At 32.7% G+C, this 12,710-nt stretch overlaps 2 protein-coding genes across 2 annotated transcripts; both read left to right on the forward strand.

The window, feature by feature from the left end:
- The first annotated feature begins 1 nt into the window (after position 1).
- Positions 2 to 5,011, forward strand: Nadk2 (NAD kinase 2, mitochondrial). Its single transcript, XM_080157310.1, has 7 exons — positions 2 to 450; positions 887 to 930; positions 1,432 to 1,549; positions 2,951 to 3,227; positions 3,605 to 3,941; positions 4,040 to 4,128; positions 4,531 to 5,011. Exons 1-7 carry the CDS (start codon positions 222 to 224, stop codon positions 4,739 to 4,741), a joined length of 1,305 nt encoding a protein of 434 aa, XP_080013436.1. The 5' UTR covers positions 2 to 221; the 3' UTR covers positions 4,742 to 5,011.
- Positions 5,012 to 5,871: 860 nt separating this feature from the next.
- Positions 5,872 to 12,039, forward strand: CCT7 (chaperonin containing TCP1 subunit 7). The gene is made up of 9 exons (XM_080157304.1): positions 5,872 to 6,186; positions 6,329 to 6,447; positions 7,101 to 7,170; positions 8,614 to 8,928; positions 9,062 to 9,202; positions 10,186 to 10,309; positions 10,612 to 10,774; positions 11,006 to 11,359; positions 11,679 to 12,039. The coding sequence occupies exons 1-9, from the start codon at positions 5,932 to 5,934 to the stop codon at positions 11,779 to 11,781; spliced, it is 1,644 nt and encodes a 547-aa protein (XP_080013430.1). The 5' UTR covers positions 5,872 to 5,931; the 3' UTR covers positions 11,782 to 12,039.
- The last annotated feature ends 671 nt before the right edge of the window (positions 12,040 to 12,710 follow it).

Here is a 12,710-nt window from a genome sequence, read left to right on the forward strand (position 1 = left end):
ATTTTTAATGTGTTTCATTTTGAAAATGTAGCCGGCAAGAATCTTTGAGAAAGTCAGACTAAAACTTACACACAATCTAATTTTTGGGCGTCATGCCAAATCTATTATCTTTTATTTTGCGTAACTTCCATTGACTATACTTGTAAATATCTTTATCGAAATCGCAACAACAAAATATTTATCAAAAATACATATAAATCAACACATCCTGTGATACAAAAATGAGTTCAGCTGTGAGACAGAGCTTAAAACTTTGTGCTTTGTTGCCAAAAGCTTTAGGAGGTCCAACAACCTGGGCGAGACATTCATCAAGTATGAAAAATTGGGATCCTGCACAATTTAAACCCAGGAAGGCTGTAATACTGACAAAGGTGTCCAGATACGAGTATGAAAAGATTCAAAATGATAGTTTATCTGAGCGACAGCTGGAAGAAATGTTGACTAAGGAAAGCGATTTTATTATGCCTTTTTGAAGAAAAAGCAAATAGATTTGCCTTCTTTAAATTACTATAAAAAAATAGTGCTTTCGTCATTTGTATGTCCGTTGAAACATCTAAAACGATGATTAGAAAAATGTCAATGTATTTAGTAGTGTGTTTAATACATAAATGTGTACAACAACTTTGATAATAATGTATTGATGTAAAAATCAAATTTTTTTTATGTTTTACAGGAAAGGACAGTAGTATTCTTTTATCATTACAAAAAGGCATCAAAAATGCATATGGAAACTTATCTTGTATTATTTATGTTTTACACATTTATTAAAGTTGTATTCAAAGAATGACATTTACGACCGTGCTTAAAATCACAAGTTATTTGTTTGTTCCCCTTTTCTCAACTGTTACAAAAGCATAATACAATTTTAAAATGACTTGATAGAGAGGGAGCGACTATACAATGATACGGTATCATCATAATGTACACAAGGTAAGACCTCAATATCAATGTGACATTTATATATTCTATAACAATAAATATTCTGCTTCTGCGCTTGACATCATTATATGAATAATAAATAGAGAAACGTAGATCAAAGAGTATGCATTTCATCCCACAGGTAAGAACGGCGGAGGAATGCAGCCATAAAGTAAGATGTGGGGGAATCATTTGAGTAATACATTAGGTCTTTTTCCACATTAATTTAAGTAATCGCTCACTGCTACATTCAGCTCTTTACTGAATAATTTTTATTGAAACAACTGATCACTAATTATTATTTTTATGCTAATAGGTCACGTGTTTTGTGCTATCTGCTATTTGTCTAACCTTTTCTGCAATGACTGTAGAGATATAGCTAAAGAATTCTGCCATAAGGGAATCATTTGCACTCACACAGATATAGTTTTAGTACACCCTCCCTCCCCTCACTAGTATATCCACAATAAAGTAATGTTTGGTGTATGATGTGCAATTTTGTTATTTTATAAGGCTCTAGAACAAGAAGTAGTAAACGAGTTAGAAGCTGCTGGTATGGAGACAAAGGTTGTAAAGAGATATCAATACAACGACGAGGTTGTCAAGTGGGCAGATCTTGTTGTCACAACAGGTTTTCTTTTATTACATATTTTAGATCTAACGTTTAAAACACAGACAATGAAGATGTTGTTATTCGGATCTTGTCACATCAGAGTTCATTTAGTTTAATACGGATGTTTTTTCTTTATAGTATAGTTAAAATCAAGGTTGTTAAGTGTGGGATAGTCGCCAGGTTTAAGTTTAGATACATATTTTATATTATTTAACTTTTTAAACACAGGTGACCAGGGATAAGGGATGGGAAACGTAGCAAAATATTATTTCAGGCCTATAATATCATTTCTAGGCCTAAAAACCAGTTATAGGAAGGCGCAGTCGTTAGTTTTGTTAGTTAACAACTATGATAATATAGCTGATAAAGTGCGAAGAAAAAATAAACTATAGAATAGAATTAAGGTAGCATATTCCTCGTAGCTAGCCTAAAATAAAATTAGAACTTTTAATAGACCCAATATGTCAATGGCTTTTATTTCAAAATACGTTATTATCTAGTCAAATTTTCTTTATGAGTAAAATTGAATTTAAAGATATTTTGTTTTCATTGCTTACTAAAGTTCAAAGTTGAAAATAAATAAATCACGTATAAGTGAATAAGTACCTCTGTAACATTCTATCAACTAACTGTTCCATAGCAAGATTAGACATAATTATATTTTTTCTTCATAAACTTAATTTTACATTTAAAATAAACAGAAATACTCAAATAAATGTGTAATAAATTATAGCAAAATTAATAAAAATAATATAAAAAAATTAATGAGTACATTTTTATTTACATCTAGAACTAGTTTTGGTTTCATATTCTTTTAAAGGGGTTTATCATTTCCGCATAAAATTTTTAAAATTTGAATGGACCAAATACAACAATTTCTTTATACACTACCAAATTAAAATTCTTAGCTACTTACATTCCAAATAAATAATTCCTCCATTTTTTTTTTTTTTTCTATAGGTTTCTTTTCTGATTGTGTATCTCTAAGCAGATTTGAAAATAAGCTGATGTAATAAAACATCACTTGTTTATATTTTAGTTATTATTATTTAAAAGCAGAAATTTGTTTGTATTTTGACTTTTTTCTATGATGTGCACTTTGCCCCGTTTTTTATATTGCCATCCGCCAATTGCCTATTGGTTGGTACAAAACAGGCCCAAATTACCGAACACTATTGGTTTAGAGTAGTAGCCAATGGGAGCCATCCGCAAATGGCTTCATTTAATTAGAAGATGAAAAATGTTGCATTATCCCTTTCAAAGCCAGGTCAGGACCTAATTTATGGCCAGGTTTCCTATACCTTATCCCTGCAGGTGACAAACTCATAAGAGAAGGTGTTGTTTCCAATATCTAAACGCCATTTTTGCAATATTATCTTATTAAAACGACTTAAGTTTTTCATAAATCATTTTTATCAGGTGGCGATGGAACATTTCTAATGGGCTCAAGCAAGATATTGAACAGGAATAAACCCATTCTCGGCATTAACACAGACCCCACGAGATCAGAGGGACATCTTTGTCTTCCAAAACACTTCTCTTTCAATGTCAAAGAAGCTATAGACGCAATATTCCGTGGAAAATTTAAGTGGTTTTTTCGCCGCAGGTTGAGGGTAACTCTAATAGGTGCCAAAGAGAAAATTGATGAACCACCCGTGGAGTTACATGATCAACAGTTACAATATCCTGAGTACAGGTTAAATGTTTTGTAATTGAAAGCTTTTCATTAGGTACTACATTTACCCTAAATTTTAACCTGACAAAAGGTGGTACAATGATACCCTCTAACGCCTCTAACGTAGGAATGTGGGGTTCTTACTTAAAACAAAAGAACCATGCAAATTTGTTGGCCGGTTGGTTTATTGCAGAATTAAACTGTCTATTGTAAATAAGATACATTAAAGTATTTTCTTCTATTAAGCCAAAATATCATCAGAAACAAGTTCTAAAACTAATTTTCTTTCGAATCTATTTTGTCATGAAAAATAAGTCTCTTGGTGTTGTAAATTCTATTTTGTTTTGTGTGATTTTAAGCTTAAAATCAAGCCCCTTGAATTAAAGAAATCTTTTTAGATATATGGATCTGATGACAGAGAGTGCCGAAAGTGGAGACCATCCATTTAAAGAACCGGTAATAAGAGATTCCTCCGCCCCTCAGCATACCAGAATACTTCCAGTTTTCGGATTAAATGAACTCTACATAGGAGAATCTCTTTCCAGTAGGGTCTCATATCTGGAGTTACAGATAGACAAAGAGCCAGTGTTCAAAACTAGGAATAGTGGATTGTGTATTTCAACAGGGACAGGATCTACAAGCTGGACATTTAATATCAACAAGCTACAACACCATGCAGTCGAATCCTTATTGAAAATCATTTATGAGACAACTAGATATTCTCTTAATTGGAAGGTACGCTCTTCTCATTTATAAGCCTCAAATATTTATCTTGACTATTTTATTTATATCATTTGTTCAGAATTTATCAAAGTTAACGTTTGTTTTACTAGGATCCGAAGTTAGTTGGAGCTATAACAGAAAAATTTAACAATCAACTTGTGTTTGATCCGGAGGCTGATGTCATGTGCTATACTTTAAGGTAGGAAAATAATTGATGGTTCTGTAAACTGTTTTCCATAATCGCTATTAGAATCAACATGTACCTAATCTTTTTTTATGAAACAATATACCTGCATTGTTGGATGTCGATATTTGATTTTGAGTTTGTTTAAACAAACTCTTATCAGTAGATAGGGATTTTTTTCAATTTTAAAAATGCTATTTATTAACTTGATCACGAGTTATCTAACAGAATTACCCCCCATTAATAATAATAAACGCAAAGTTTGCTTACTTTTTAGGAATTTTTAATGTGAAGCACAATGATGTGCATCTTTATATCCTAATATTACATGGCAGCTATTTTGAATTATATGCACCATGTCAAATTTTGTATTATTTCATCCCTTTTCTTCGGGCAAATATAAAGTTTTTGTTATAGGGATGCCATATCTGTAGGAACATTTCCAACAGCGAAAGAAAACCGGCCAAGAGGTATTGCCCGACGTATGGTAGTTAAATCAAAGTGTTTTGATGCGTGTCTAGTCATCGATGGCAGTCTCAGCTTTAAATTTAACGACGGGGCCAAGGCTATCATAGATATTCTCGAAGAGGATGCCCTGAGAACTTTTCAGTTATATTCAGAGCTTTAAAGTACCTACTTATTTTAGTTTCAAGATATTGTTAAAAATTCATAGCTGAAATTAGCTTCATTTATTTTAAGCTACTTTATGCAAAAAAAATCTTTTTAACACGAAAGCTGTGAAAGTTTCTGATCATATTGATCGGTCAAACTAATATACAAATTACTTTCTGTACAATATCTTGTCATTTACTATATAATGTGCCATAATTCATTGTTATTCTGTTTAGTTATACATAATAGTTTAGACATATTGAAATAAAATAAATTTCGAAATATACTAAGCAATTTTACTTAATCACAAGTAAAGGTTTCTTTTATTTTTATTTTATATTCTTTATTTAATATTTAAGATAGTGTTCAATATTAATGCTTCCCTAGGACTTCGTATTATAGTATTGATTGATTGCGCTTGCCAAACCATACTGAAACACCGGAGTATGAGGACAATTTTCCCTCTAGTTAAATATTCCCTGAAATCAACACATTCGGTAGTTAGTATCAAAAGACTTGTTGGAAAACTATGTCTATGAAGTATTTGCTACGCACATGTAACTTGCGGTCTTATTCACACAATGTGTGTATTTCTAGATTGTTCTAGCAGGTTCAAAATAACATTATAATATTTATTTTTACTTCTAAGTTTATACAATGATACAAACATGTTAAAAGTTTATACGAAATTTGTACTTTACTATTTAGTAGTATCGAGAGTTATTAATACACGACATTGGCGTATCCGCCCGTTGTCGGGAAGGTGATAGGTTTAAATCTCGGTCCGACACGGTGTTATAAATTAGGGCGTTAAATGTGGTTCCTACTACTGATATGTCAGGTGCGCAACAAGAATAGTTAGAGTAGGGAGAATACCTTAGCCCAAACAGGCGCAACTCATTAAATGCACAGTTAGGTCTTCTCATTCATGTTCAATGGCCGTGTCATCTAAGGGTTGGCTGCCTAAAGGACTTTTGGACGCGAATCATGCACTCATTGAAGTAGCAAGATTTGATGAAGAGATTTATCTAAAATAACTACTAATGGTGTATCCCGTACTCTAGAGGTTATCGACACTGATTAAGTATTCATTTAAATTAGTTTACATGTGAAAGCGAATAAATCTTGGCATCCCATGACTTTAAGACATTTTTATATTATTTAGTTACATTTAATTTCAGAAATCTCTTGTTTTAAACCACCAAAATGCAGCCACAGATTCTCTTGTTGAAGGAGGGGACTGAGAACACTCAGGGCAAGCAGCAGGTCATTTCCAACATCAATGCCTGCTCAGCCATCGTCGATGCCATCCGGACCACATTGGGACCCAGAGGCATGGATAAGCTTATTGTGGACAATCGTGGTAAAGCTACCATCAGTAATGACGGTGCCACCATAATGAAGCTTTTAGATGTTGTTCATCCTGCTGCTAAAACTTTGGTGGAAATTGCCAAGTCACAGGTAAATATAATTTACATTTTTGTTTATATGTAGATTTGCCGTTGCAAAGCACGGCGTACGCTCTAGAAAAGTTTCATTGGTATTGTTTGGTCATAGGTATAATATTTATAACTACGTACTTCTAATATCTACTTACCTATAGGACGCTGAAGTCGGAGATGGAACAACAAGTGTTGTTATCCTTGCAGGAGAGTTTCTCAAACAGTGCAAACCTTTTGTTGAGGAAGGTGTTCATCCCAGAGTTATTATCAAATCCTTCAGGTATTGCACTCAAATTCCAGCCAAATGTATGAAAAAGTAATTTGATAGCTTACAAGATTGAGGTACTTGATCTCTAAAGAACTAACTTTAAAGGTATTAAGTTATTGAAACACATCATCATATAAGGGATAGTTGGATGGAGTGTTTTTATCATTTGAGACATTTGTGTCTGTGAACCTTTTTTTTGTTGTAAAATATGATAATTGTGGATTAGCATTTAAGGTCGATAGAATTAATACCTATTACCAGATAGCATTTTAGACAAACATTAAAATTGTCTCTTTGTGATCGTTAAGGTTTCTATTTCAGATAAGTGACTGCTAGCATAAATCACTAAATTACCGTTATATATCAGTATTTTAAAGAAAGTACACGATAAATAGTTTGACACTACTAACAGATATGCCTTGCTGTATGATGAAATTTTACATCTTTAAAATATGCATTCATCACAAAATTATAATTTTCAAGATTTAAAAGTACATTGAAAAAAAAAAATTAGGTAGGTAAATCTTTCGTTTTTATGCCTTGCTTGCATAAGTTATCATTGAATAGGAAAAATTACTTGGTTCACTAATTAAGATTTAAATGCGTTTCGTGCAACTACCCCAGTAACATTAAAATTATTTTAACTAATATTTGTCTTGTTACAGGAAAGCCACAAAACTTGCTCTTGACAAAATCGCAGAGCTTGGAGTAAAAATTAATAAAGAGGATGAGAAGGTATTATGTTTTTAAACTTAAGGTCAGAAATACAAAAGATTCTCCAATATATCTCTTTCTAAAAACAAGGAATTAATAAGTACCTAAACGTTATTTCAGGGGTATATTATATATTCTTCAAAATTGACCCTGCTAAAAGGGAGGGGGGGTGTAAAATTAAGGGTTGGCAATCCGAATCCGGAATCCGCCCAATTTTTGGTCAATTTTGGAATCTGAATCCGTAATCCGTTTTTTGATAGCGGATTCGGATTCTTAATTGGTAGGCTGAAATTAGCGTCTTGAGTTTTTTCTTTCAACTGCCGCTTTTTGAAGGCAAAGATTATCATCATTACGTATAAAATCTTTTAAAATCTGGTTCGATTATCGAAAGTGAATTATAGAGAACCCAAAGAACATTAATTTTTAGGACATATGTATTATGTAGCACTTATTTTTTAAAAAATCCTCTTAAGATATTGCTAGAATCCGGAATCCGCAATTTTTTTTGACGGATTCTCGTAAGAATCCGAATCCGGTCCAAAAATTTGACGGATTGCCATCCCTAGTAAAATTAAGAGAAATGAAAATATTTTCTTTCATTTTCCTCTCCTCCTTGGTGAAAAACTAAAATAATGTGCGGGTGGGGGGATAATATGAATTAAATAAAGAGTTCTGAAAATATTTTTTAATTTTTCCCCTTCCCTGCTGAAAAAAAACCACGACGATGGGGAAAAAATAGATAGATGTATTTCAACATAAGCATACAAAATGATAATAATATTTCTTACACATATTTACAAAATTTTATGCATAGTTTGGTACTTTCATAACCTGGGTTGGCCGTTGCAAAAGCTGAAAGTACCGATTTAAGACAAACATATTTAAATGATTTTTTAATGTTTCTAGCTACATAGAAATTTTAATCAGATAATTAAATTGGATATATACATATAACATATAAATAGGTTTAAATAGTATAAATAAATAGTAAGGTATTAATGATGCTATTTACACTATGATACAATGGGGTTAGAGAAATTATTTTTATAGTAATTTAAGGCAAATTTTAATTATTTTTACAGACAAAACATTTTTGCTTATTACAATTAAAACTCTTATATTTATCTAAAGCTTTCTTTTTGATGAGATTTTTAGTGGAATTTTTAGTTTCAGCACACCATATAGCAGTGTCTAGGTTGTTCCATATTTTAACAAAGCAAACATTAGGAAAAGTTTCTAGAGCTTTATGTTTAGGTAAAGGTACTTTTAATTTCATTACTCTGTTGGATAACATTGGTTCAAAAATATTATTAAAAATAAAAATTTTGCAGCAGGGGAAAAAATGAATCCCTGCGTTATTTTTAAGATAATATAAAAATCCTCCGCATTTCCATTTTTCCTTAAAGACAAAATTAGTTAAAAAGGCGTAAATTTATATTTCTAGTTATGATCTTGTAATTGTAGGAATATCGTTCCCTGTTGGAGAAGTGTGCCGCAACCAGCATGTCTAGTAAGCTCATCCATCAACAGAAAGACTTCTTCAGCAAGATGGTTGTGGACGCCGTAATGATGCTTGATGAACTTCTGCCCCTTAACATGATTGGAATTAAGAAAGTTCAAGGAGGAGCTCTAGAGGATACTGTTCTTGTTCCTGGAGTAGCTTTCAAAAAAACTTTTAGCTATGCTGGCTTCGAAATGCAGAAGAAGACTTACAAGAATCCTAAGATAGCCATGCTAAACATTGAGTTGGAACTTAAGGCTGAAAAAGAAAATGCTGAGGTGAGTTTTTATAAAATTTATTTTTATTTTCATTTTGTCGAGTAATTCAAACATGCATAGTGACATACCCTTATTAATAGAACGGTTGATCTTTCATGTATAAGGTTTTTTTTGTAATAGTATCAAAATTAAGGTTCGTCTTGACAATGTTGAAGAATACCAGAAAGTTGTTGATGCAGAGTGGAATATTCTGTATGATAAACTTGACAGAATTCAGAAGAGTGGAGCAACTGTTGTTCTTTCCAAGCTTCCCATTGGTGATGTCGCTACACAGGTATTTTTTTAAATAAGATATGGTTTTTAAAAGTTTTCTGAAAATCCGGTAAATGTCTGATTTTTATTTTGTAAACATTTCCTGGAATATTTGCAGCGATTTTTTTATTAACAAAACTTGAGCAAAGTATAAAAATAACATTTTTGTCTTAATATATCTAATGTTTATTTTTAACTGCAGTCAATATTTTACAATATTAAAAAAACTAGTTCAGAAAAAGGGAAACTTTTATTTTGGAAACTCAAAGGAGAAGATTAATTGAAATTGAATTGTTGAAGTAGTGCAACAACTTTAATTAAGGTTTACTCATTTTCTTGGGTTTGATATTATCCAAACCATATTTACTAATCCAAGGCATTTACACGGATTCGGATTTTCATCTCTAGTTCTAGAGTATTTTGTTCATTTAAAAAACAGCATTACTTTTGTGTGATGTTTTGAATTTTCCTACGCCTTTCTGTAATGTTCTACACTTTAGGATGGGCTTAAGTTGGACACCCATTATACTCAGGCTAGCGTTAGGTAATACAGAGTAAGCTCCAATTAGGGACAAGGTTCTGATATCTGATTTTGGATTTTCCGGATTCTAGCAATATTTTTACAGGCATTTTTAAAAATAAATTAAATTCAATTTTACCGGGTACTGGGAAGAGTCTAAAGCTGCGTTTTTTTCTTCATATTTTCACAGTAGCTTTAATCTCCTATTTCTAGACCCTACAGCGGCCAAAATGTCTGATAAAAATTTAAATATATATTTGGACCAAAAAAAAGACGCTAATTTTAGTCTAACAATTAACAATCCGAATCCGCTCTTAAGATTTCGGATTCTGGATTCCAAAATTGTCCAATAATTGGACGGATTCCGGATTCGGATTGCCAACCCTTATTTATTTACTACGAGGAAATGGATCTTGTACTAATTCTGATTTTATGTTGTTTCCCATCCCTGGTACTTGAAAATGAATAAATTGTTTTTATTAAAGTACTTTGCTGACCGGGGAATGTTTTGTGCTGGTCGCGTGCCTGACGAGGATCTTCAGAGAACAATGAAAGCTTGCGGAGGATCAATCCAGTCAACCGTACATGATCTCAACGATGAGACACTAGGTAACAAAATTAGATCAGTTTGTAAATACATACCTTTAAGATTACACATTTATATTGTTACACATGAACATTTTTGGCCACAAGTAACGCATCACAAGAAAGCCAACAATTTTATTTATGATTAAGTTTATATGTTGTTGAAAATTTAATAAACTTTAAGACTGTCGATCCTAGACTCGAAATCTCTACGCTAAGAAACCATATCTAGTCCTGTTTCTAAAATCACGTAAATTCCTCTTACTGTGGTACTTACAGACATATTCTAGTATTGAATTATCTGCGTTACTTAAATTTTTTTTTAGGAACTTGTGAGACCTTCGAGGAAAAACAAGTTGGAGGTGAAAGATTCAACTTTTTCTATGGTTGTCCCAAGTCTCAGACTTGCACAATAATCCTGAGAGGAGGAGCGGAACAGTTTATGGAAGAAACTGAAAGATCTCTGCATGATGCCATAATGATTGTCAGGTAAAGAGTAGTTTTGCGTATACTCTTAATAAATGTTGTCTTGTACTTAGTCTTTCCTTTAGCAACCTCCAACCCCCCCCCCCCCCCATACAACCTCGTCCTCCACCCCCCAACCAGATAGTTTATGATAGTACACTATTTACTTTTAATAGTAACTCAGCATTTTGTGTGCTTTTGTTTTTAGATACCTATTTAAAATATAAGGTTGTATAATTTTTTTACTGTTTTTAGGAGAGCAATGAAGAACGATTCCGTAGTAGCTGGTGGAGGAGCTATTGATATGGAGCTCTCCAAGTATCTCAGAAACTACAGCAGGACCATTGCAGGCAAGGAGCAGCTCATCATTGGTGCCATGGCCAAAGCATTTGAAGTGATTGCTCGCCAGCTGTGTGACAATGCAGGTTTTGATGCCACAAACATTCTCAACAAATTGAGACAGAAGCATGCTCAGGATGGCATCTGGTGGGGAGTTGATATCAACAATGAGAACATTGCTGACAACTTTGAAGCCTGTGTGTGGGAGCCCACCATTGTTAAATCAAATGCTATTGTAGCTGCATCTGAGGCAACTTGCCTCTTACTTAGGTAACTTATTGAGTTGTTTTAATAGTTATTTATCGCAACTTTCCGTGGTTTTTGAATTTTAAAATTAAGCTTTTAAATCATTTTTATTAGTCTTAGGGGGCTGAAGATCGAACTATCAAAACTGGTTTTTTTTAGGATTTTTATTTTGACATTAGTAGACAGTTGCCTGTAATGCGATGCTATGCATGATCTTTCAGTATTTATCGCATCGTATTATAGACAGCTTCATAAGATTTATACCAGTTGTGTTAGCCCGGCCGAAGGGTATTCAAATTTTGTAACTAAATATATTTGTCCTCATATTAAGTTAATTATTTAGTGTTGATGAGACCGTAAAGAACCCCCGCAGTGGACAAGGTGAGCAACAGATGGGAGGTATGCCTGGTGGTATGGGCAGAGGAAGAGGCAGACCTATGATGTAAACAATTAACAAAAATATTCAAATCTTCCCTGATTTGAGAACACTGGAAGTTTATACTCACCAACACAATCCATCACAGTCATGTTGATATTGTGATTGAAAATATGATCTTGTCTTCACTTGTAAAAGATACCAGTTATCTAATTGCTATGTAATTAATTTTAACACACAATTCACGCTGATTTCAGTCTAATCCACTATCTGTGAACAATTTGCTTTATAAATTTTTTAAGCTACTAATAAATAAGCTTGGCACTAACCTGATTTTTCTTCGATTTTAAAAATGAAATTTAAATGTTTTTTTTATATGTTTTATTCAGATTTTATGTAAAATGTAAAGGGGAGGAGGTAAATAATCACACCTTTGCTCTTCCCCCCTGGACGTCCCTGCAAGTTATAGTTTGATTGATCATATTGCAATGTCCTTTAAAGTAAACAATGTACTGGGTGTGTCAGAATAATGTCTTTTATAAGACAATAAGAAGTAGTATTGTTCCAATTATTAAAAAAAAATAAAGATATCTGTATGTAGGGTTGGCAGTCAGAATCCGCAATTACATTTGTGTGTCGGATTGTTATTTTTTATGACTTGTAGCGATTAACAAAAATTTTATTGTAAATGTGGCACACAAAAACCAAAAAAGTATTGAATTATTTCTTAACTACAAGTAAAAAGGTGGGTAGCATCCAAATTATTTTGTATTTTTTTTTTCACTGTTCCTTTTCATACTCATTTTAGGTTAGGTTAAGTAAGAATTCTGTAGGGGCTAGAATTTCTTTATTGAAAGACCTTCAAAAATATTACTAGAATACTCAGTCAGAAAATCCGCAAAAGAACAAGAATCCGAATCCGACCCAAAAATCCCCCCTTGGGTAAATTTCTTTAGGTAAAAGTAACTTTGGCTAGTTTTTCGCGCTATTTTACCTCCC

This window comes from Acartia tonsa, chromosome 4 (genome assembly GCF_053477335.1).
Source record: "Acartia tonsa isolate MP-2025a chromosome 4, ASM5347733v1, whole genome shotgun sequence".
NCBI lineage: Eukaryota > Metazoa > Arthropoda > Copepoda > Calanoida > Acartiidae > Acartia > Acartia tonsa.